The sequence below is a fragment of the Eretmochelys imbricata genome, chromosome 10 (assembly GCF_965152235.1).
Source record: "Eretmochelys imbricata isolate rEreImb1 chromosome 10, rEreImb1.hap1, whole genome shotgun sequence".
Lineage (NCBI taxonomy): Eukaryota > Metazoa > Chordata > Testudines > Cheloniidae > Eretmochelys > Eretmochelys imbricata.
In genome coordinates, this window is record NC_135581.1 from 51,945,535 (window position 1) to 51,968,257 (window position 22,723).

The 22,723-nt window shown below is 42.5% G+C and overlaps 2 protein-coding genes across 2 annotated transcripts in view; one reads left to right on the forward strand and one right to left on the reverse strand.

The window, feature by feature from the left end:
• Window positions 1-1,544: 1,544 nt before the first annotated feature.
• On the forward strand, window positions 1,545-7,793 carry RPS27L (ribosomal protein S27 like). Its single transcript, XM_077828585.1, has 4 exons — window positions 1,545-1,680; window positions 4,266-4,374; window positions 5,147-5,257; window positions 6,481-7,793. The coding sequence occupies exons 1-4, from the start codon at window positions 1,675-1,677 to the stop codon at window positions 6,507-6,509; spliced, it is 255 nt and encodes an 84-aa protein (XP_077684711.1). The 5' UTR covers window positions 1,545-1,674; the 3' UTR covers window positions 6,510-7,793.
• A 1,486-nt stretch (window positions 7,794-9,279) lies between these two features.
• The window catches only part of LACTB (lactamase beta), a 32,735-nt gene continuing 19,291 nt past the window's right edge, over window positions 9,280-22,723 (reverse strand). Inside the window, exon 6 of the mRNA XM_077827943.1 lies at window positions 9,280-12,850. Coding sequence (XP_077684069.1) covers window positions 12,319-12,850 — 532 coding nt within the window. The 3' untranslated portion in view covers window positions 9,280-12,318. The remainder of the gene's footprint in view (window positions 12,851-22,723) is intronic.

Consider the following 22,723-nt stretch of genomic DNA (forward strand, 5'->3'; position numbering starts at 1 on the left):
AGTAAACAGAGCCAAGTGTTAGCGGAGTCTTTTCAGATTAAAGCATTTATAATGCAATTTGTATTATAAGTGCTTTAATCTAAAAGGTTTCAGAGTAGCAGCCGTGTTAGTCTGTATTTGCTAAAAGAAAAGGAGGACATGTGGCACCATAGAGACTAACAAATTTATTTGAGCATAAGCTTTCGTGAGCTACAGCTCACTTCTCATGAAAGCTTATGCTCAAATAAATTTGTTAGTCTCTGAGGTGCCCCAAGTACTCCTTTTCTTTTTAATCTAAAAATTATACAAAAATATAATTTTTAAAATGCCCCTACCATCAACACATCAGATCATCGAGAGACACTGTCAGCTTACTGTTATTCTGTCATAACTCAATTTACGTGCCCTAGAGAAGAAACCATTAAAAGTGGAAAGCCTATATAATGGCCTGAAACACTACAGCAGTGTTTCTCAACCAGGGGTATGCATACCCATGGGGGTACACAGAGGTCTTCCAGGGCATACTCAATTCTTCTAGATCAGTTTCTCATCCTGGGGGTTGCGACCATCAGGGGATCACAGGACAGGTTTAGGGGGTCACAAGTGCAGGGCCAGCATTAGGGGGTAGCAAGCAGGGTAATTGCCTGGGGCCCCATGCACAGGGGGGCCCATAAAGCTAAGTTCCATGCTTCAGTCTCGGGTGGCACGGCATGGGCTTCAGACAAGGCTCACAAGTGAAACACAGGCTCAAGTATCACACTGAAATGTAAGTAGAATATTTATATTCCAATTGATTTATTTTATAATTATATGGCAAACATGAGAAAGTAAGCAATTTTTCAGTACTAGTGTGCTGTGACACTTCTGTATTTTTATGTCTGATTTTGTAAGCAAGTCATTTTTAAATGCGGTGAAACTTGGGGTAAGCAAAACAAAACGGACTCCTGAAAGGGATACAGCAGTCTGGAAAGGTTGAGAACCACTGCCCTACAAGATCCTGGGGCACTTCCTGGAGAATAAGGTGGAGGTTTTCTTGGTAGAAAAGATGTTTTGTATCGCCAATGTTTTGTACTGTAGAGAGCCAGGCCTGAGGCTCGCCTGCTGTCTCTGTGGGACTCGCTTGGTCACCCCAGAAGCGCTAGCCTCAGCGTTGGGTGCAGGGCCCCGTGGTCTCCGCAGGGGCAGCCAGGCCTTGGGGCCCTGTCAGGAAGGGGTGCCCAGTAGCTAGCCATCCACCCTCGGAGCCCGTCATTGGCGTGGGTCGGCAGGGATCAGGGCTGCGTATCAGGCCGCTGGCCCTGGGGTCTCCCCGCAGAGCGGCCGGATTGTGCCCACCTCCGTCCTGTCTGTGTGGGAAGCTGCAAGCAAGGTTCTTGCCGGCCGCCGGGATCCAGGCTGGCTAACGGTCTCCCCATCGAAGCGCAAGGCCGGGGAGTCTGAAGGACTCACGCGGGGGAAGCGAGTTGAAAAGCGCTCGGATACCCGTAACTCGCCAGGGCAGAGACTCACCAAGCCCCACCATAGGAGAGATGAGAGCGCCACGAGGACCATAGAGAAAAGACCACCACGCTTCTTGCGCGCCGCCTCCCGGAAGCGGCAGTCGGCCTATGAGCGCAGATTCGTTGCCGTGGCCCGACAGGCCCGCCCCGTTCACTGCTCATTCACTCGAAGGGTACTTCCGGTTGGGGAGACAACATGCCTGTGAGTTGTTTTGTTTACAGCGTTGGGACCCAGCGAGTGAATCACCTTAGCAGCCCCCTGAAGGGTGGGGTGAAGGGCCTCAGACTGCGGCCAGGGGAATGTGCCCTCCCCCAGCCCTGTGTATGGGACCCAGCTCCAGGGGCCCGCAGCGCGGGCAACCCTCCCCTCGTGACCGGGATAGATGTGACGCGGGGGGGATTATCCTGGCACTGCGCTGGGCGGGAGGGACACTGGGGAGTTGGCGCAGCCACGTGACACTAACGGCCCTGGGGGACGGAGTAACTGACACCCAGGACATGGGGGGCGGCGACGTTAGCAGGGCGCCCCATGCTCACGGGAGGCTGAGGGCGCCTAGTGCCCTTCGCACGTGCCGGGACGCCCGTTACTGGCTTCTCGCGTTGGATTCTCAGAATAAAGCAGCCTTGCGCCAAAGGGGAATGAGAGCGCCACGGGCCTGGCTGCTCCGATCTCCCGTCCTGCCCTGCCCTGGGGTCTGTGATGCCACCTGGGGCCTACGTGCTCCAATCTCCCGTCCTGGGGTCTGTGATGCCAGGGGCCTGGCTGCTGAGACTGCCCGCCGCGTCCCCCCCCCGCTTCCCTGTGGTGGGGCTGAGAGTGCTAGGGGCCCCACTGTGGGACCTTCCTAAATCCCTTTTCCCGCCCTCTTCCTCTCCCTTTATCTTGTGTGTGGACTATCTCTGCCAGGAAGGAGTCCAGTTCGGGGGTAGGAGTGTTATATCTCATCTTGCTCTAGTGAAGACAAAGTTTAGTCATTCAAGTCAAGGACAGGCAGATTGAGCCCCCTCTAGACCACGCTGGCCCCTGTTTCATTTCTGCTGTGGATAACACGGAGGACACTTGTTTGCACTTTGGGAGGGTTGGGTGCTTAATTGGTTTAATCTGTTCTGAACCATCAGATTAGCAGGTGGCAGCTGTGGGGTTGTCTTTTGAAAAACATTCAAGGAACAATCAATCACATGGTACTGGCGCTGGCCTATTGGCTGCACTCCAGCTACCTTGAGTTAGCTCAGTGGCCTAGGTTTTAGGAGTTTTCTTTAATCATCAGTTCCATTATGGATGGTTTTAGCAGCTTTGTTTTTTCCAGGCATTCCTGTTTTATTTGTGTACAAATGCCTAGTCCAGCAACCCACTTATCCTTTCCAGTGATGGCAGCCTGATGCTTTCACGCTGATTTTTGAAACCAAGATAGACTGTAGAACTGGAAATCCCTCTCTGAAACAAACTATCCGGACATCATTGCCAGTTTTCTTTATTCCACTACTCACATCTGATTTTTTTTAGTCAAGAGTGATGAATTGATTCATGCAGCTAGTTCAATAGTGAGAGACATAGCATTGGAAAGAACGATGTAATAGTGTGTGCCCTAGTATAGTACATGTTCTATTACATTACTATAAGAATGAGGAGGACTTGTGGCACCTTAGAGACTAATAAATTTATTTGAGCATAAGCTTTCATGGGCTAAAACCCACTTCATCGGATGCATACAGTGGAAAATACAGTAGGACGATAGATATGATAGATACACACACAGAGGACATAAAAAAATGGGTGTTGCCATACACACTATAATGAGAGTGATCTATTAAGGTGAGTTATCAGCAGAAGAAAAAAAACCTTTTGTAGTGATAATCAGGATGGCCCATTTCCAACAATTGACTAGTCTCCTTGGAATCTGGTTTTGAAGACTTTAAAAAAAAAAGTCTTCAAAAACAGACTCCAATGAGAGACTGCTAAATTGGGATTAATTTGCAAACTGGACACCATTAAATTAGGTTTGAATAAAGACTGGGAGTGGATGGGTCGTTACACAAAGTAAGGTTTCAGAGTAGAAGCCATGTTAGTCTGATGCATCAGATGAAGTGAGCTGTAGCTCACAAAAGCTTATGCTCAAATAAATTGGTTAGTCTCTAAGGTGCAACAAGTACTCCTTTTCTTTTTACATGAAGTAAAACTATTTCCCCATGTTTATTATCCCCCCTACTGTCACTCTCACCTTCTTGTCAACTGTTGGAAACGGGCCGTCCTGATTATCACTACAAAAGGTTTTTTTCTCCTGCTGATAATAGCTCACCTTAATTGATCACTCTCATTATAGTGTGTAAGGCAACACCCATTTTTCATGTTGTGTGTGTGTATATATATATATGTATATATATATATATTCCTACTGTATTTTCCACTGCATGCATCTGATGAAGTGGGTTTTAGCCCCCAAGAGCTTATGCTCAAATAAATTTGTTAGTCTCTAAGGTGCCACAAATATACCTCATTCTTTTTGCTGATACAGAGTAACACGGCTACCACTCTGAAACCTATTACAATAAGAAGCATCTCTAAAGGTAGTGGTGGTATTGCAGGTGTTTCTAACACACAAATGCTTGCATATGCTGTTGGTTTTAGTTTTAAAGCATTGGAACTGGTGTACTGATATACATATACTAACTAAGAACAAAACAGCAGAATAAACTCAACAGGAAATCTCCCACCCAACTAATATAACTGGATTGAGCAGTATTTACCATCCAATACCATGACTTACCCTTTGTTGCTATTAAATCTAGTTGGATAGAGACATAGCACATCCATCTCTAGAGGAGGAGAAAAGAAAGCACAAAAAGAAACGTCTGGTGCAGAGTCCAAATTCCTACTTTATGGATGTAAAGTGTCCAGGTAAATATTTAAGAGCTTTACCCTTTCATTATGCATAACAATAATGAAACTTATGTGCAGTGAAGACTGATAATGAAAGGTCAATGAAATATCATTCCTAATTGTTGCGTAAATCTGCTATAAAAGGGAAAATGAGTGTACTTTCTGTGCTCCAATAAAGAGGGTTTGATTTTTTTTTCAGAACTCTTCTGTTTGCTTTTTATATTAGAATAGCAGGGTTTCACTTTGTTTTTGCCAGAGGACTGACTTAGGAGCTCTCTTATGCTTCAGGCTCTTAGATTTTTTCTCCCAAATGTATATTAAAAATTTGGGTGAAATGGATGGGGTTTTGGCAAAGAAAAGCTAAGCCTGTTGTTCAGGTGACACACAATAGATGCTCTTAGCTGTACTTTTGTAAATCTTTCATTATTCCAAATGCACTAGTGGTATCAATAATGGGAGTACAAATGTAAGCTAGTTCTTGGTATTTTAATCAGTCATATCTAATTCTGCCCACATGGAGTCATAATAGTGAGAGATTAACTAGATAGTGTAGACAAGGCTTCAGAGACTTGATTCAGTAGAACAGTTGTGTGTCATCCTAGAGTAACTTGTATTGTTGTAGGCAATGTCCAACTGCTAATATCACGAACTTTTTTTAAAATTGTAATTGTCTAGTATCTTGCAGTTGCCAACTTTTTGTTGGAGGAAGGTTGTAAACTAAATAGATGCAGACTTTGCTATGTCTCTTTAAATATTTAACCACTTTAAGTTTACCAATATTCCCTTTTAGGATGCTACAAGATCACCACAGTGTTCAGCCATGCTCAGACAGTGGTTCTGTGCGTTGGGTGCTCAACTGTGTTGTGCCAGCCTACTGGAGGAAAGGCCAGGCTTACAGAAGGTAAGGGAGTATGTTTAATAATTAAGCCAGTTTTATTCCTTTGAAGGCTGTGCATTAATATACTTGCAAAGTGCTAAAGGTTTCATTTTCTCTGTGGCTTAAAAAACAAAGACTGAAAATGAACATTCTTCAGATCCCTCAGAAGTGAGTGTGTGTTTGAGAAGTGTTGATTTCTGGTAAATTGGGAGCTGGATTGCAACTGTATCTGCAGCTGGTCTTTTTTGCATTATATAAGGGCGGTGTAACTAAATCAGTATTCATCAGTTAAATACCCTGAATAGGCTTTAATGATTCCCTATACTCTGAATTGTAATTCCTTTCAGATTAACGGTAAGCATATGGCCAAAGTTTATAGTATGGTTCATTTACTTCTGAACCTGAAGGTTATCAGGTTTAAGTCCCTGGGTCACATGTTCACTGTCATGCTATGGCGTACTGCTGTCAGATTAAAACAGTCTCTGCTTGCCCTCTCCCCCTAGTATCAGCAAGATTCCTTGGTTAACATTCCCTGTGATTAAAATTTGTTTTTGTCAAACTATAGTTGAGTATATAATGGCTGCTCTGTTTGCATAGATAACTGGGGTAGAACCAGTGTTTAACTCATTACTATTTAAGTGCAGCAAGATGCTTAAAATATGAAAGGTGGTATAAAAAACCCCATGAGGTTATATTTAATCTCTTTTCAGAAAAAAAATATGCATTTAAAGTTGATTTCTGGGCTATACTTTTCAGTGGTAAAACAGGCCAACAACTATGGCTATATAGGCATAAAATAGTAGTGCTGCATATATGTACATTCACAGAAGAGTTTACAGGAGCGCAGGGTACCTGGAATAAGGCTGCAGGCGGACCAAACTACAGAACAACCCACCCTTACCAGAGAAATCACTGCAATTTAGGGTGTTTGCCATTGGAGGAGGGAGTAGGAGATCTGCCTTTAAAAAGATGCAAAGTTAAGCTTTCAATGGCATAGGCATAAAGCTCCTCTCACTGCACATTGAGATGTAAAAATGTAGCTATGTCATTATAATAATCAGATTAGGCCTGATCTGAAATGCTAATTTTTCACTTGAATGTCTTGTAGAGGAAAAGTAAATTAAACCCATTATTTATGTAAACTCAGCTACAGAAATAGCCAGGGCAATATGATGTTCTCAGGGTTGTCTCCTATAACAATTTAAGGACTATCCCATTTTGAATCCTTTTATGTGATTTGTTTACAGGCTGTTCATTTAGAAGAAAGCAACATTGAATGCTCCCTTTGCCAACATGACTCACGTTATATGCTCCTGGAAGCCTTATCTGTTCAAAAACGTCGGTTAATCTAACAAGTTAATTATTCTACTTTGTAAGAAACACCAGCAATTATCTGGTGGGGTTTTTTTCCCCCCTCTCCCCCAATAAAATGTCTTAATGTGCACAATTTTTCTGGAAGTCTATGGGTAATTCAGCTCTATTTTTAGAGCTTTTTATTACTGTATTTGAATGGGTGATGCCATTCCTCACAAGAATCGGAACTTAATACTTGCTGCACACCGTTATGTTAATTATAAACTGACTAATCACCACTGCTATATCAGCTATAGAAATGAAAGGCAAATGGAAACTGCTGCAGGAATACCTTAATGCTTAAATATAGGGGAAAAAAAATTTTTTTTAAAACAGATTTATTTGGGCATAAGCTTTCGTGGGTAAAAAACCCACTTCTTCAGATGCATGGTGGGGTTTTTTCCCCATGAAAGTTTGTGCCCAAATAAATCTGTTAGTTTTTAAGATGCCACCAGACTCCTCCTTGCTTTTGTGGATACAAACTAACATGGCTACCCCCGATACTTTTTTTTTTTTTTTGCCACTGTTGTGATACATGGGGTTAAAACTGCTAGATGGATATATAAAGCAAACACTTTTCCATAGGAAAACTAGAAAGCATTCTCTCTGCATAGGGGATATGGCATATGAACAAATACCTATTAGACAGCAAACTATTAGAGAGCTATGAATGGCATCAAGTCACAAGGAAATGAATAAAATTCAATTCAAAAAGTTAGTTCCATTCTGTGACAGGGTTAATCTAGAAAATAAAGTATGTTGGTATAATGCTTGTTAAGGCTAGTAAATTGCTATTAAATAGGTTTTATTCTGTTATAAGACCATGAATTAGCATTGTAAATTCTAAAAAGATATTATGCATAACAATTAACCAGCTCGAGGAAAAAAAATTGGTTGGCTTTTGTTTTTAAAAGGACTGCTTCTCTTTCTAATTTACCATGGAATACTAACAATTGACATTTCAGTTATTTCTTTACATGGTAAACCATGTAGACTGCATTCTTAAATCTATATCTTAAGAAGAATAATTTTATAGTAATGTCTTGATTTATATGTAAACAGAACTTTTTTTCAAAATTGCATAAAGTACATCTTCTTGTCGTTTGGCTGGCATTGGAAATTTTGTCTTTCCCAAGTTAAACTATTCTTTTGTGGTAAGAGCATGATGTCAGCTTCAAATCAATAAAAAATAATGCTTGATACCGTACTTGCATCAGTTTGAGATGTTTTACTGCACTTCTTAGAAAGTGAAAATAAATTCTCAGTGTCCATCTCTTCATTTAAAAAAAATCCTTGGTATGTATGTTTTTCTTAAAGGTGCAGAGTGGCTTCTGTCAATTAGGTGATCCCTACATAACTATTACATATTCTACCAACTTTAAACCATATTAAGATTTCATGACAAACACAGGAAAACTTAAGAGCAAAGTAACTCAAGTCAGATTTGATGTATCATTCAAATTGCTCTAGGTGGCTAAACACTGCCCACAGCTTGTTAGAAATGCCAATGAGGCAAGTAGGGCACTCAATTCTTTCTAGATATAAGCACAAGCTAAAACTAGTGATTGATATTCCTTTTCACACATGAGATTTTAAGAAAACCTGGAATAACTAAGTATTGCCAAACCAGAGTAGCTGAATATCCCATCTTGTCGTTCTGTCTAATCCTGGCTGCTGGCAGTAGCTTAAATGAGATGTAAACTCCTGTAATGCTTCCATACAGCAAATTACATCAGCCAGTGATTCTCATTTACCTTCAAGAAGCAAGAATGATTGTGTTTGCTTTTTATTTAAAAAAAAAAAAAAGGCAATTACCTCCACAGTGAGGTAAGTATGTTCTTTTTGGATATAGAAAGTCTACAACTGCTATGTGTACGCTGGTAAAATGTTCTCACTAGTAGCTTTGATTGCTAAAAGTGTTTTCAAACTTATTTCTTGCCATGAATTTTGCTTTCATACCCATTTCAAATACTTACATTGGGGTGTTTCCTATCACTAGTGCTGTATGCGCTGTGGTAGTCTTAGCAATATGCTTGGGTATATGCATGTTATATTAGATCTTTATCTGATCCAATGCAATGGTCAGTAAGTTTGTTTTTCATAAACCCCCTCCCCACAACCAAAAAACCCTTACTTTTAAGAACCATTAAGCAAAGATCACTATTTCCAGAGTATTTATGATATAGAAAAAAAATAAAGCAGCAACAACATGTTACAGTAGAAGTTTTACGTTTTAGTGTTTTTGCATTTAATAGCATATAGGCTGTCAGCTTTCCATGAACCCGGCAGGAACTAAGCCATCCAGGGCAAACAACTCATGTTTTATGAAACAGTACAGATTTCTGCTGTTGAGTATCTAGTGACTTGATAAATGTTGTGCAAGACTATGAAAGAGCGTTCCAATTATAATGTGACAAGTTTACAACCTTTATCTCCATTGTTTTTATACTGGATATATTTTTCCATCAGTGTTAAAGATTTAGGTTAAAAATTACATGAACTGATTTTGTGACAATACGAAAATGTCAAACTAGCTCCTGGCTACTTTAGAAGAAGCCCAATCCTCAGCATCCATGAGCATTTTTTCCCATTTTTAAAAAAAAAAAAATTTTTAGAACACTGACTAGATAATAGTGATATAAAAATATAGTTTTGGTCAGCCAAGAAGCAAACTCACTTAGCACAAAACAAAGTTTAATAAAATGAGTTTTTATTGTTTAAGGCATAAAATAACTAACTATAATCATGAAAGCACTAGACAGGCATTTACATTTAATTAGGAATCTGTGTAAAGTAAACCACTGACAATTCTGCTAAATATCACAGATCATCTATAATAAAAATAAATTTCTTGGTATGTCACATCTCAAACTATAACAGGAGAAATGTGAATGTGGCACTGACCTGGTATTTCTCCACATGGTTGAAGTCAAATCTTTGTGAAACAAATGCTAAGAGTGGTAGCAGAGTTAGGGACAGGCAAGCCAATGTTCTTTCAGCTACTACCTGTAGTATCCTTCCCCTTCAGGTAGAGAAGCAGAATTGCTAAGCAGTGCTGTGGCACCTGCATCAGTGTTAGAGATTCATTTTGGAGCAACTTTTGTGTTTAAGGTTTTGAGTAAGGGTGGGGGCATGCTCCTGCGAAACCAGATATAATTTGGGAAAAGATGTACATATTCAGCATTCTTCCCACACTGCAACCTCATGAAGAAATACATCACCAGTGAAGTATGCAAGCACAGGGGCTATAAGAATGCTAGCCAAGCTCTGCAATATCAACAGCAGCAGTAGCATTGTGAGTACCTACCTACATGTGTAGGGGAGTTCAGTGCTTTTTTTTTTTTAGTACACTAACCTGATGCTCTGTGCACATGATATACAGGAAGAAAAAAAATATACTTAAAATTCCTTTAACTCACTATTAATACTAAAACAGTATTCTGGATTACAGGTACAGTTTTATCAAAATCCATTAAAATTAAGCAAAATGTTTGCTAAAATAAATGAATTAAGACCATACTGTAAATGTTTAAAAAAAAAAACCTCACAACTTTCATTTTCCAGTCTGTACATTTTAAAATCCAGATTGATCGTTACATTGTAATCAGAACTCATAAAATGAGAATACAGAAGATCTGCTACTATTATAGCAAGTCTTTCTTATGATCATCTTCTGCAGATTGCTTTTGAGCCTGTGAACACTTGGCCATCTCTGAATAAATAGTATTACATGAGAACAAAAGGAACATAGGTAATGCCTCAACTCTGCATTATCTATATAGACATGCACATTTAAATCATATGCATGTTATACTACCTTTCCATCTGCTCAAACTTCAGTAAGCGTATATATTAAATAATAAAACATTTCACAGTTCTTGTAAAATTCCTGTTTTGTTTTGTTTTTTAAATATAGGGGAGACAACAGCCTCATCACTGAACAAGGAGGATATGGTCTCTCTAACAAAGCCAGTATCAAAAATTGTTTTGCTGGTGACAAATTTAACCAAAAGATGCACATGAAAGGAACAAAGTTAATAGATTATTTAAGCAGTTCTTGCACTCCAAGAAACTCAATCCGGGCTAAATGTGTTAAATTTGTAGGGGAAAACAAGTAAGAAGTTGGCACATCTACAGTGAAAAAAAGATTGAATTAAAAATTCATCATGTAAAAACAACAGAAAAAGGTGGTAAGGAGATATATAAAATACGTCCTTGTCTAAAAGATTTTATGGGAATTTTAGACAAGTTTTTCCTGTTAGGAAGTATAACCAAAATTGTTTAAAATTAAGAAAAAAAAGTAGCAGGAAGCCTTTTGTAGCAGTTTGAATTAAACAATAGAGTAAACTGCCAAAAAGAGAGAACATAATTGCCCATATTGAAGATATTCAAGGCAAAACTAGATTAACTAAAGGAGACTCTGAAAGAAAGAACGTAGATTGTTTTTAAGTGAAGGATGACTAAATACTAAGAGATCATTTAGCTGATTTTCTTTAGTGTCCCTTTGGAAAGAGAGAGAGAGAGAGAGAGAAGAGAACCTCCACAGCCATTATGGAGCACCCTTAGGTGCTGGATCCCTGATTCAATATTCCTTGTGCCTCTGTAGCAGAGATGAGATTTCCTTTGGAAAGCTCTCAGCATCACTTCTTGCTCATCCAGAGGCGATTACTGTTGAGCAGAGTTGTCCGCACAGCACAGCTTCTGAATTGGGAAGTGAGAGATACTCTGGGTGTGATCTTGCTCCTCTTGAAGTCAGTGGGAATTCTGATACTGACTTCAAGAATAATCTCTCATGATTTTGCTCATTATATAGAATATTTTAATTCTGATACAACACAAAAGAGTAAAGGAATACCACTGGGCCAGCAGGCTGGCTTCACTCATTTGTTTTGTGCCAGTCAGAATAGAAAAGCAGTCCTCTAAAAGATGAAAGACCAGCTTAACTCACCATGCTAAGTTTCATCCTTTTCTAATTTTGAACAGGAACTTGAGTGTTGCAACTCTGTTAAAAAACATGCTTCTGATGAAATCTAGTGTACAGTCATCCTCAGCCTGGGAGCAAATTCAGTTTCATTTCAACGGGGTTTGTTTTTGGACAGAAGTACAAAACTTTCTAGTCAATGTTTTTTAAAAAGCAAAATATCTATTTTTAAAGTGACTGTTCAAAAATACTGGTGAACAACTTTCGCCAGCATGAATGTGAAAAAATATAACATGGCAATAAACGAAGTCAGTCTTGCATGTTGTGATTATTTGATTCTATACAAGTTTTCCTTAATTTTACTACATTTAAGGAAATTATTTATTTGCGAATACAAAAGTGTCTAGAAGACAAAGAGTAAACATCACCCTCTTTCTGGTAAAGGCCAACAACAATATTTATCGATCTTGACTGGTCAGTACCTTGGATTGATATGAAAAAACATTGCTCCAGCATTGGTGATTTGCATGGCTGATTTACATAATAACGGTGTTCTCTTAGAATGCCTTTTTTCACCCCTTTTCCATAAGTTAGCAACTACAGAGCTACTTCCCTGAGCAAAGACTTCCAAATACACAAAAATGTAGCACCACTAACAACAGTCATATAGGTTAATTTCTTTACAATCTGATAAATGTGTATTCCTAGCAATCTTGGCGCTCACGTGTACCCTTATGTTTTTAAAAACTTTGTTCCTATTTCAATACTACAGTACAGTTATTCAGACCTACACTATATTTTAATCAAAGTATCATGCCAATTTGTCTTTTTCAAATTCTTTTGCAATCTTTAAGGCAGTGCTGTTGAGGGAAACTGACTGCATATTACAAATAATGTTAACAATTACTCCCCTGGGAGGGGTCACTAACCCACTGTTTATAACCTCAGAGTCCAACTCTTCAGGAAGAATAAGCAGGACACTGCTTGCACCCACTGCTCCACCAGTATGGGAGATGTAGTGTCGCTGCTGTCTGCAAAAACCATATTCTTGCTTTCTCTCCACAACAACCCAACCCATTGCATATTTTCCATCTTTATCCCATGACACCTCAGTGTTTGGCACTGGGGTCCACATCATTGTAATCGTATCTGGTTTGAGGTAGCCAGGAAGAAGTTTCTTGGTACTGTTTTTAAACTGTCCAACTTGATAACTGTACAGCAAGGCATTTCCAAATTTCAGGAGGTCACCTGCTGAAGAAAGAAAGCCGCCACCAGCCCACTTGTAGGAGTTGTCCACATAGGGTGCATTTACCAGCCGTCCTTTTTTGTTGCAAACATAACACCTAGAATTAAACAAGAAAGTTTTAGTGGTCACCCTTAAATATAATGGAAATAATAATCTTTTAAATTTCTAGATTATAATAAAAGCAAAACAGTAATGAGATGGCACACACAAGACACTGTGCAATTGAGTCCAATTTTAATACTGGGAGGTGTAATTGCCACGTACTAGATACCAGTTCAGCATGCTAGATTTCTGGTGCCATGGAGTTTACAGCTACCAGAGATTAAAAACAGCTTGAGAATTCAGGATACAAAAACACACCAAAGCTTGCTCACCTTCCACAAGCACAGAAAACCCTAAGGCAGTAGAGCATAGTTCTGCACCCAGGAAGAAAACGACAGAGAAGTAATGAAGTAAGAGTCTGTAGGGCAATGCAGGAGATTGGTTAGAGGAAGGATAAAGTATGTGGCTTGTAGTTCAATGGCCAATAGATGGCTAAATACGTATTTGTGTGCATAAAGGCAGTAAACCCACAGTGATGGTAAATTCTGCTAAAAATGGATCTCAGGACTCCTGCTCTGATAGTCTGACCCACTGGGTCAGACTATTTGTCCCCAAAAGCATGTGTTTCATAACAGACAAAAGGACATTGAGTACTAAACTTTGTTCAACATCAGCGTGCTCCATACACTGCAAACTCACTTTAGGGATGCATTTAAAATGACTAAAACCTAAGTTCCAATCACCTTCAGAGTCTGCAATCCACAAAAGTAAGTCACACCAAATGTTACCATGCCTAAGCTTAGCAATACTGATAGAAGTGTGTCATGGACCTGCCTGAAGCGGGGGGGGGGGGGGGGGGGGGGTGTCCTGTGAAGTGAGCATGCCTAATTCAAAGTCCAATTAATATTGGATTCACGATGGCCTGTCTGGGCCTCACATGCCACAAAATAAATCAAGCGCCTCTCACTGATCTAAAAGAAGAGTGCTCAGAATTAGCCCCTGACAAAGCCTGGCTTTGTGGGCTAAGGCAGAGTGAAGATCTTTTCCTCTGCTTCACCCAGAACTGCCATCTAATAGCAGCCAGTCCTTATCATCTGACCTGCTGATCCCTGATTGGCCTTTGCCTGCTCCCAGCCCTTCTAGCTGCTAGAGGACTACAACTTTCTGGTTCCGCCAGCAGCTGACTGTGGGAGGCCTTTCTAAACAACTGGAAGTCCAAACTCATTGCCCTTCTTTTCCTAGGACAGGTTGTACCAAGGCAGTGAGGTCTCTGGCGGTGGGCAGCAAATGCCTGATATACCCTATCACAGGGTATGTCTACACTACGGAATAAGGTCGAATTTATAGAAGTTGTTTTTTTAGAAATCGGTTTTATATATTCGAGTGTGTGTGTCCCCACAGAAAATGCTCTAAGTGCATTAAGTGCATTAATTCGGCGGAGCGCTTCCACAGTACCGAGGCTAGAGTCGACTTCCGGAGCGTTGCACTGTGGGTAGCTATCCCACAGTTCCCGCAGTCTCCGCTGCCCATTGGAATTCTGGGTTGAGATCCCAATGCCTGATGGGGCTAAAACATTGTCGCGGGTGGTTCTGGGTACATATCGTCAGGCCCCCGTTCCCTCCTTCCCTCCCTCCGTGAAAGCAAGAGCAGACAATCGTTTCGCGCCTTTTTTCCTGAGTTACCTGTGCAGACGCCATACCACAGCAAGCATGGAGCCCGCTCAGGTAACCGTCACCCTACGACTCCTGGGTGCTGGCAGACGCGGTACGGCATTGCTACACAGTAGCAGCAACCCCTTGCCTTGTGGCAGCAGACGGTACAGTACGACTGGTAGCCGTCATCGTCATGTCCGAGGTGCTCCTGGCCACGTCGGCTGGGAGCGCCTGGACAGACATGGGCGCAGGGACTAAATTTGGAGTGACTTGACCAGGTCATTCTCTTTAGTCCTGCAGTCAGTCCTATTGAACCGTCTTATGGTGAGCAGGCAGGCGATACGGATTGCTAGCAGTCGTACTGTACCATCTTCTGCCAGGCAGGCAAGAGATGAGGATTGCTAGCAGTCGTACTGTACCATCTTCTGCCGAGCAGCCATGAGATGTGGATGGCATGCAGTCCTTCTGCACCGTCTGCTGCCAGCCAAAGATGTAAAAGATAGATGGAGTGGATCAAAACAAGAAATAGACCAGATTTGTTTTGTACTCATTTGCCTCCTCCCCTGTCTAGGGGACTCATTCCTCTAAGTCACACTGCAGTCACTCACAGAGAAGGTGCAGCGAGGTAAATCTAGCCATGTATCAATCAGAGGCCAGGCTAACCTCCTTGTTCCAATAAGAGCGATAACTTAGGTGCACCATTTCTTATTGGAACCCTCCGTGAAGTCCTGCCTGAAATACTCCTTGATGTAAAGACACCCCCTTTGTTGATTTTAGCTCCCTGAAGCCAACCCTGTAAGCCGTGTCGTCAGTCACCCCTCCCTCAGTCAGAGCAACGGCAGACAATCGTTCCGCGCCTTTTTTCTGTGCGGACGCCATACCAAGGCAAGCATGGAGGCCGCTCAGCTCACTTTGGCAATTAGGAGCACATTAAACACCACACGCATTATCCAGCAGTATATGCAGCACCGGAACCTGGCAAAGCGATACCGGGCGAGGAGGCGATGTCAGCGCAGTCACGTGAGTGATCAGGACACGGACACAGATTTCTCTGAAAGCACAGGCCCTGCCAATGCATGCATCATGGTGCTAATGGGGCAGGTTCATGCTGTGGAACGCCGATTCTGGGCTCGGGAAACAAGCACAGACTGGTGGGACCGCATAGTGTTGCGGGTCTGGGACGATTCCCAGTGGCTGCAAAACTTTCGCATGCGTAAGGGCACTTTCATGGAACTTTGTGACTTGCTTTCCCCTGCCCTGAAGCGCATGAATACCAAGATGAGAGCAGCCCTCACAGTTGAGAAGCGAGTGGCGATAGCCCTGTGGAAGCTTGCAACGCCAGACAGCTACCAGTCAGTTGGGAATCAATTTGGAGTGGGCAAATCTACTGTGGGGGCTGCTGTGATGCAAGTAGCCCACGCAATCAAAGATCTGCTGATATCAAGGGTAGTGACCCTGGGAAATGTGCAGGTCATAGTGGATGGCTTTGCTGCAATGGGATTCCCTAACTGTGGTGGGGCCATAGACGGAACCCATATCCCTATCTTGGCACCGGAGCACCAAGCCGCCGAGTACATAAACCGCAAGGGGTACTTTTCCATAGTGCTGCAAGCTCTGGTGGATCACAAGGGACGTTTCACCAACATCAGCATGGGATGGCCGGGAAAGGTGCATGATGCTCGCATCTTCAGGAACTCTGGTCTGTTTCAAAAGCTGCAGGAAGGGACTTTATTCCCAGACCAGAAAATAACTGTTGGGGATGTTGAAATGCCTATATGTATCCTTGGGGACCCAGCCTAGCCCTTAATGCCATGGCTCATGAAGCCGTACACAGGCAGCCTGGACAGTAGTCAGGAGCTGTTCAACTACAGGCTGAGCAAGTGCAGAATGGTGGTAGAATGTGCATTTGGACATTTAAATGCGCGCTGGCGCAGTTTACTGACTCGCATAGACCTCAGCGAAACCAATATTCCCACTGTTATTACTGCTTGCTGTGTGCTCCACAATATCTGTGAGAGTAAGGGGGAGACATTTATGGCGGGGTGGGAGGTTGAGGCAAATCGCCTGGCTGCTGGTTACGTGCAGCCAGACACCAGGGCGGTTAGAAGAGCACAGGAGGGCGCGGTACGCATCAGAGAAGCTTTGAAAACCAGTTTCATGACTGGCCAGGCTACGGTGTGAAAGTTCTGTTTGTTTCTCCTTGATGAAACCCCCCGCCCCTTGGTTCACTCTACTTCCCTGTAAGCTAACCACCCGCCCCTCCTCCCTTCAATCACCGCTTGCAGAGGCAATAAAGTCATTGTTGCTTCACATTCATGCATTCTTTATTCATTCATCCACAAATAGGGGGATGACTACCAAGGTAGCCCAGGAGGGGTGGTGGAGGAGGGAAGGAAAATGCCACACAGCACTTTAAAAGTTTACAACTTTAAAATTTATTGAATGACAGCCTTCTTTTTTTTGGGCAATCCTCTGTGGTGGAGTGGCTGGTTGGCCGGAGGCCCCCCCATCGCGTTCTTGGGCGTCTGGGTGTGGAGGCTATGGAACTTGGGGAGGAGGGCGGTTGGTTACAGAGGGGCTGCAGTGGCAGTTTGTGCTCCAGCTGCCTTTGCTGCAGCTCAGCCATTCACTGGAGCATACTGGTTTGGTCCTGCAGCAGCCTCAGCATTGAATCCTGCCTCCTCTCATCACACTGCCGCCACATTTGAGCTTCAGCCCTGTCTTCAGCCCGCCACCTCTCCTCCCGGTCATTTTGTGCTTTCCTGCACTCTGACATTATTTGCTCCACGCATTCGTCTGTGCTCTGTCAGTGTGGGAGGACAGCATGAGCTCGGAGAACATTTCATCGCGAGTGCGTTTTTTTTTCTTTCTAATCTTCACTAGCCTCTGGGAAGGAGAAGATCCTGTGATCATTGAAACACATGCAGCTGGTGGAGAAAAAAAAGGGACAGCGATATTTAAAAAGACACATTTTATAAAACAGTGGCTACACTCTTTCAGGGTAAACCTTGCTGTTAACATTACATACATAGCACATGTGCTTTCGTTACAAGGTCGCATTTTGCCTCCCCCCACCGCGTGACTACCCCCTCAACCTTCCCCCCTCCCTGTGGCTAACAGCGGGGAACATTTCTGTTTAGCCACAGGCAAACAGCCCAGCAGGAATGGGCTCCTCTGAGTGTCCCCTGAAGAAAAGCACTCTATTTCAACCAGGTGACCATGAATTATATCTCACTCTCCTGAGGATAACACAGAGAGATAAAGAACGGATGTTGTTTGAATGCCAGCAAACATACACTGCAATGCTTTGTTCTACAATGATTCCCGAGTACGTGTTACTGGCCTGGAGTGGTAAAGTGTCCTACCATGAAGGACGCAATAAGGCTGCCCTCCCCAGAAACCTTTTGCAAAGGCTTTAGGACTACATCTAGGAGAACCGCGAATGCCTGGGCAAAGTAATCCTTTCACATGCTTGCTTTTAAACCATGTATAGTATTTTAAAAGGTACACTCACCAGAGGTCCCTTCTCCGCCTGCTGGGTCCAGGAGGCAGCCTTGGGTGGGTTTGGGGGGTACTGGCTCCAGGTCCAGGGTGAGAAACAGTTCCTGGCTGTCGGGAAAACCGGTTTCTCCGCTTGCTTGCTGTGAGCTATCTACAACCTCCTCCTCATCACCATCTTCTTCATCCCCAAAACCTGCTTCCGTATTGCCTCCATCTCCATTGAAGGAGTCAAACAACACGGCTGGGGTAGCTCATCATAGAAGCGGCATGTTTGGGGCTCTGACCCGGAACGGCCGTTCGCCTCTCTGGTTTTCTGGTAGGCTTGCCTCAGCTCCTTAAGTTTCACGCGGCACTGCTTCGGGTCCCTGTTATGGCCTCTGTCCTCCATGCCCTGGGAGATTTTGACAAAGGTTTTGGCATTTTGAAAACTGGAACGGAGTTCTGATAGCACGGATTCCTCTCCCCAAACAGCGATCAGATCCCGTACCTCCCGTTCGGTCCATGCTGGAGCTCTTTTGCGATTCTGGGACTCCATCATGGTCACCTGTGCTGATGAGCTCTGCATGGTCACCTGCAGCTTGCCACGCTGGCCAAACAGGAAATGAGATTCAAAAGTTCGCGGTTCTTTTCCTGTCTACCTGGCCAGTGCATCTGAGTTGAGAGTGCTGTCCAGAGCGGTCACAATGGAGCACTGTGGGATAGCTCCCGGAGGCCAATACCATCGAATTGTGTCCACAGTACCCCAAATTCGAGCCAGCAACGTCGATTTAAGCGCTAATCCACTTGTCAGGAGTGGAGTAAGGAAATCGATTTTAAGAGCCCTTTAAGTCGAAATAAAGGGCTTCATTGTGTGGATGGGTGCAGGTTTACATCGATTTAACGCTGCTAAATTCGACCTAAAGTCCTAGTGTAGACCAGGGCACAGAGAGTTATAAAGTTATAGATTAAAAGCAATTCCTAAATAGCACTAGCCAGAGAGTTAGCCAGCTGCAAACAGAAGCAGTTGCAGCAGGTATTCAGCCACAGTGGAAGACCATCAGACTCCTTGCAGCAGTTTGTACTCTAGACATTCTCTTTCCGGTGCTGATTGTTTGCTCCAACCCTCCGCACCCATGCCTCCCTCCACCTGCCTTCCATGTTCCTTTTATCCTTCCCAGCAATTTTCTCCTCCCTTCCTTTGCATTTCCATTTAACTGATCTCCTAACAAATCCCCAACAAAACATTTAAAGAAACCCAATCCCTTCACCGCTCTCCCCCTCAAAAAATCATGGCACTAATAAGATGTTTTCAAACCATCCCTGTTCATTTGTACTTTATATCCCTTTCCCTAATACTTCTTCAGTCTTGTCTATTTAGACTATTTGTAAGCTCGCTAAGAGGAACCATCTCTCTAGGTATGTGCAGTGAGTTCCTAGCACAAACTGTTCTCAGTTAGCCTCTAAGTTCTATCGTAATACAAATAAATAATAAGAATTTAAACCTAGAACTTTAAACAGAGCTTAAAGCCTACTGTAAAAGCCAAGACATAGAAGCAACAAAGGGATTTGGAAATAGCCCGTGAGTAAATGTTACTCTGTTACCCAGGGTTTTCAGAACCCAAAGCAGTGGTAACTTAACTGTTTCACTCCAGGCGGCATCAGAAATAAATCAATGGGAACACAGTGCTTCCGGCTGATGAAAGACTAATACAATTAAGGATGCTCTTATCTAAAACTATAATTTATTAGATTAAATCACACAGAGACATAAGTAATAGGTTTAGAACATCCCAAATAATTACCTAGAATCTGAGATGGTACTGAGTAATTAAATAGTGGTCTGCAATGGCTAGTAGCTTCCCCGCCAAGGAGCATGGTATCAGGAAAAAGTCTTTCAGGATAGCTTCGGAGAACTGCTCCAAAGTACACTATTATCTAATCTTTTTATAACTAACTTTTATAAAACACATAACCCATAGTGACCCCTACTGGGTCATCACCTCTTCTAACTTCAATAAATTACTCATCCACAAACATTCCTAACAATGTTAGTCATAATAAGCTTTTATATCAAAGGTGCCCAAACTCAAGATCTCCATCCACTGATTTTCTTTCAGTCAATTTGTTGACTCTTTTCTTCTCCCCTCCTCCCATTCCGATTAGCAGAAACTGCAAGCCTGAAGCTAGTTTTGACCTTGCCTCCAGAAGCCCTACTTGTTCAAATTAATCCTCAACTATGTGGTGTTGTATTTTATTTATTCATGGTGGCTGAATGCACACAATAAGGTTGCAAATTAGCTTGATCAAAATCTGGGGTACACCCCCTCCAAATTTGGGGCAACATTTTAGCTTTTTTTCTTACACAACCTCTTATCAGAAAAGGAAATTAACCTATCAGACATGTAGGCATTTTCTAGCCTGCTGGGAAAAGCAAAACAGAGCTAGAAAGGCTGTTTTTGAGGGTGTCACAAGATTTTCCTGCCCGAAGACTACAGACCAGACAACCTCATGACTAAACATCCCCCAAAATGAGCATGTGGGAGCAGATCTGAATGTGACCCCCTTCACATTCACACCCCCAAGGATTGAGACTAGAGTCTGAACTCACCCATGAGAATGCATAGACCAAAATGTCCAGTGGCCACCTCGGGCAATACAAGTATCCACAGAGAGTTTTACAGGTTATGTGCAAATGGACTGAACTGAATTCCTAATTTTTTAGCAGTTTGTACGGATTGCCCCCACTGATCAGTTGTTGAATGGTTTGAAATGCCCCACACCTCCCATCTGAACGCTCCATTCTGGTTTCTTCTCTTTTTAAGGTCCATGAGATTCCTCCCCATAGTACTGGGCCAGCTCTGGCTGATACTACACCCCAGCGTGCTCAATTCTTGAGATAGAGTGGGTGAGGTAATGTCTTTTTTCCTGGGACTGATACAGCTACAACACAGCATACAATTCTTGTCATGTTAATACTACCACAGAACCAGCAGAGGGGATCAGGTACGTACTTTTTTAAGCTGTATGATATGGTTCTGACAGGTTACTTTTACAGCAGAAGAAAAATAAATTAATTACATATAAAAAGATGATGTATTGCAAAACTAAAGAACAATGGGAAAGGGCACTGTTACACAAATTCAGGAGGCAGAGAACCAAAAAAAAAAAAAAATTAATTAGTTCGATCTGCTGCTCTTTTTCAGTCTCATTATAGGGCTATTCAGAGTATACTGCTAAGATCAAAGAATTAGGTGACCTACACCTAAAACTTAGGTCGACTGAGTTATGTCCATCAGGGATGTAAACAATTCACACCCCTGAGAGACATAGTTAAACTGACCTATGCCCCGGTGTAGACACTGCTAGGTTGATGGAAGAATTCTTCCATTGACCAAGCTACCACTTCGTGAGGGGGTGGATCTACTACAGCGATGGAAAAAACCCTTCCACTGCTGTACCAAGTGTCTACTCTACAGCTCTAGAACGGTGCAATGGCAGTGCTGCAGCTGTGCCACTCTAATGCTTGTAGTGTAGACTTCCCTTAGAGAAATAAGGGATGTGACAGAATCATTAGGTTACCCAATGCATCTCCCTTGCCAGTGCAGGACTGCTCCTCAGACTATGTTCACTAGCATTTTGCCTAGCTTTAAGTGTTTCAGGTGATAGGGCTCCCACCAGTTCCTTTGGGAGACTGTTCTATAGCCTAATATAATTGTCTTAACTGGTTTAACCAAGAGCAGCCACAAACCAGAGGAAAGCAACAGGAAACCTTCTGTACTTTTTCTGACAAGAAGTATTACTTCAGAACAAAGCCAAAGCGATCCACATGCAATGCTGGACAGGTGAGACACCTCCCACCACAGGCCGGAAGGCACAACAAATAATACTGGGGGGAGGCTCCAACCACTAAGAGTACAGGCTGTAGTTATGATGGTGCTGCATCAAGTTCTTTGGGAAATACTGTGCCTGATGTCTGCACCAAAGAAAATGAATGACCTGAACTTTCATAAATGAATCAGAGAAGGAACACAGAACGTGACAGTGTGTATGAAGGGAACCTCTCCATTGTGACCAAAGAATTGGAAAGATGTAAGATGGAATACGTGGAATCTCAATGCTATGTTGGAAAGGTAAGAATCATTTCATGCTGATGGATATCCGATACGCAGATTACTCAGGATCCAGTGAGAGAAAATGGGGTCACATTAATCTCATCGAAGGAAACATCCAAGTGTGCGCTTGAATATAATCCACTCAGTGAAAGAATCATTAAAATTTGTCTTTGAGCAAAGCCAGTCAGTCTTTCCATCAAACAGGTTTACACCCCTACACAAGTTGAAGACAATGTGATTAATGAATTCCATCAAGGACTCAACACTCACTAAAAACATCGAGTAAAGATATCACCCTTGTAACTAGGGACTTGAATGTGAGCAATGGAGCTGTAGGCTCTCAAAGAAGTACTGGGAAACAATGGTCTGGGTTCACAAGTGAGAAAGGATGACATTTAGCTGAATTCTGCTGCTCTAATCTAGTGGTTCGCAACCTGTCCAAACTACTGTACCCCTTTCAGGAGTCTGATTTGTCTTGTGTACCCCCAAGTTACTCCTCACTTAAAAACATACAAACTGACACAAAAATACAGAAGTCACAGCACACAATTACTGAAAAATTGCTTATTTTCTCATTTTTACCATATAATTATAAAATAAATCAACTGGAATATAAATATTGTACTTACATTTCAGTATATATTATACAGAGCAGTATAAACAAATAATTGTCTATGAAATTTT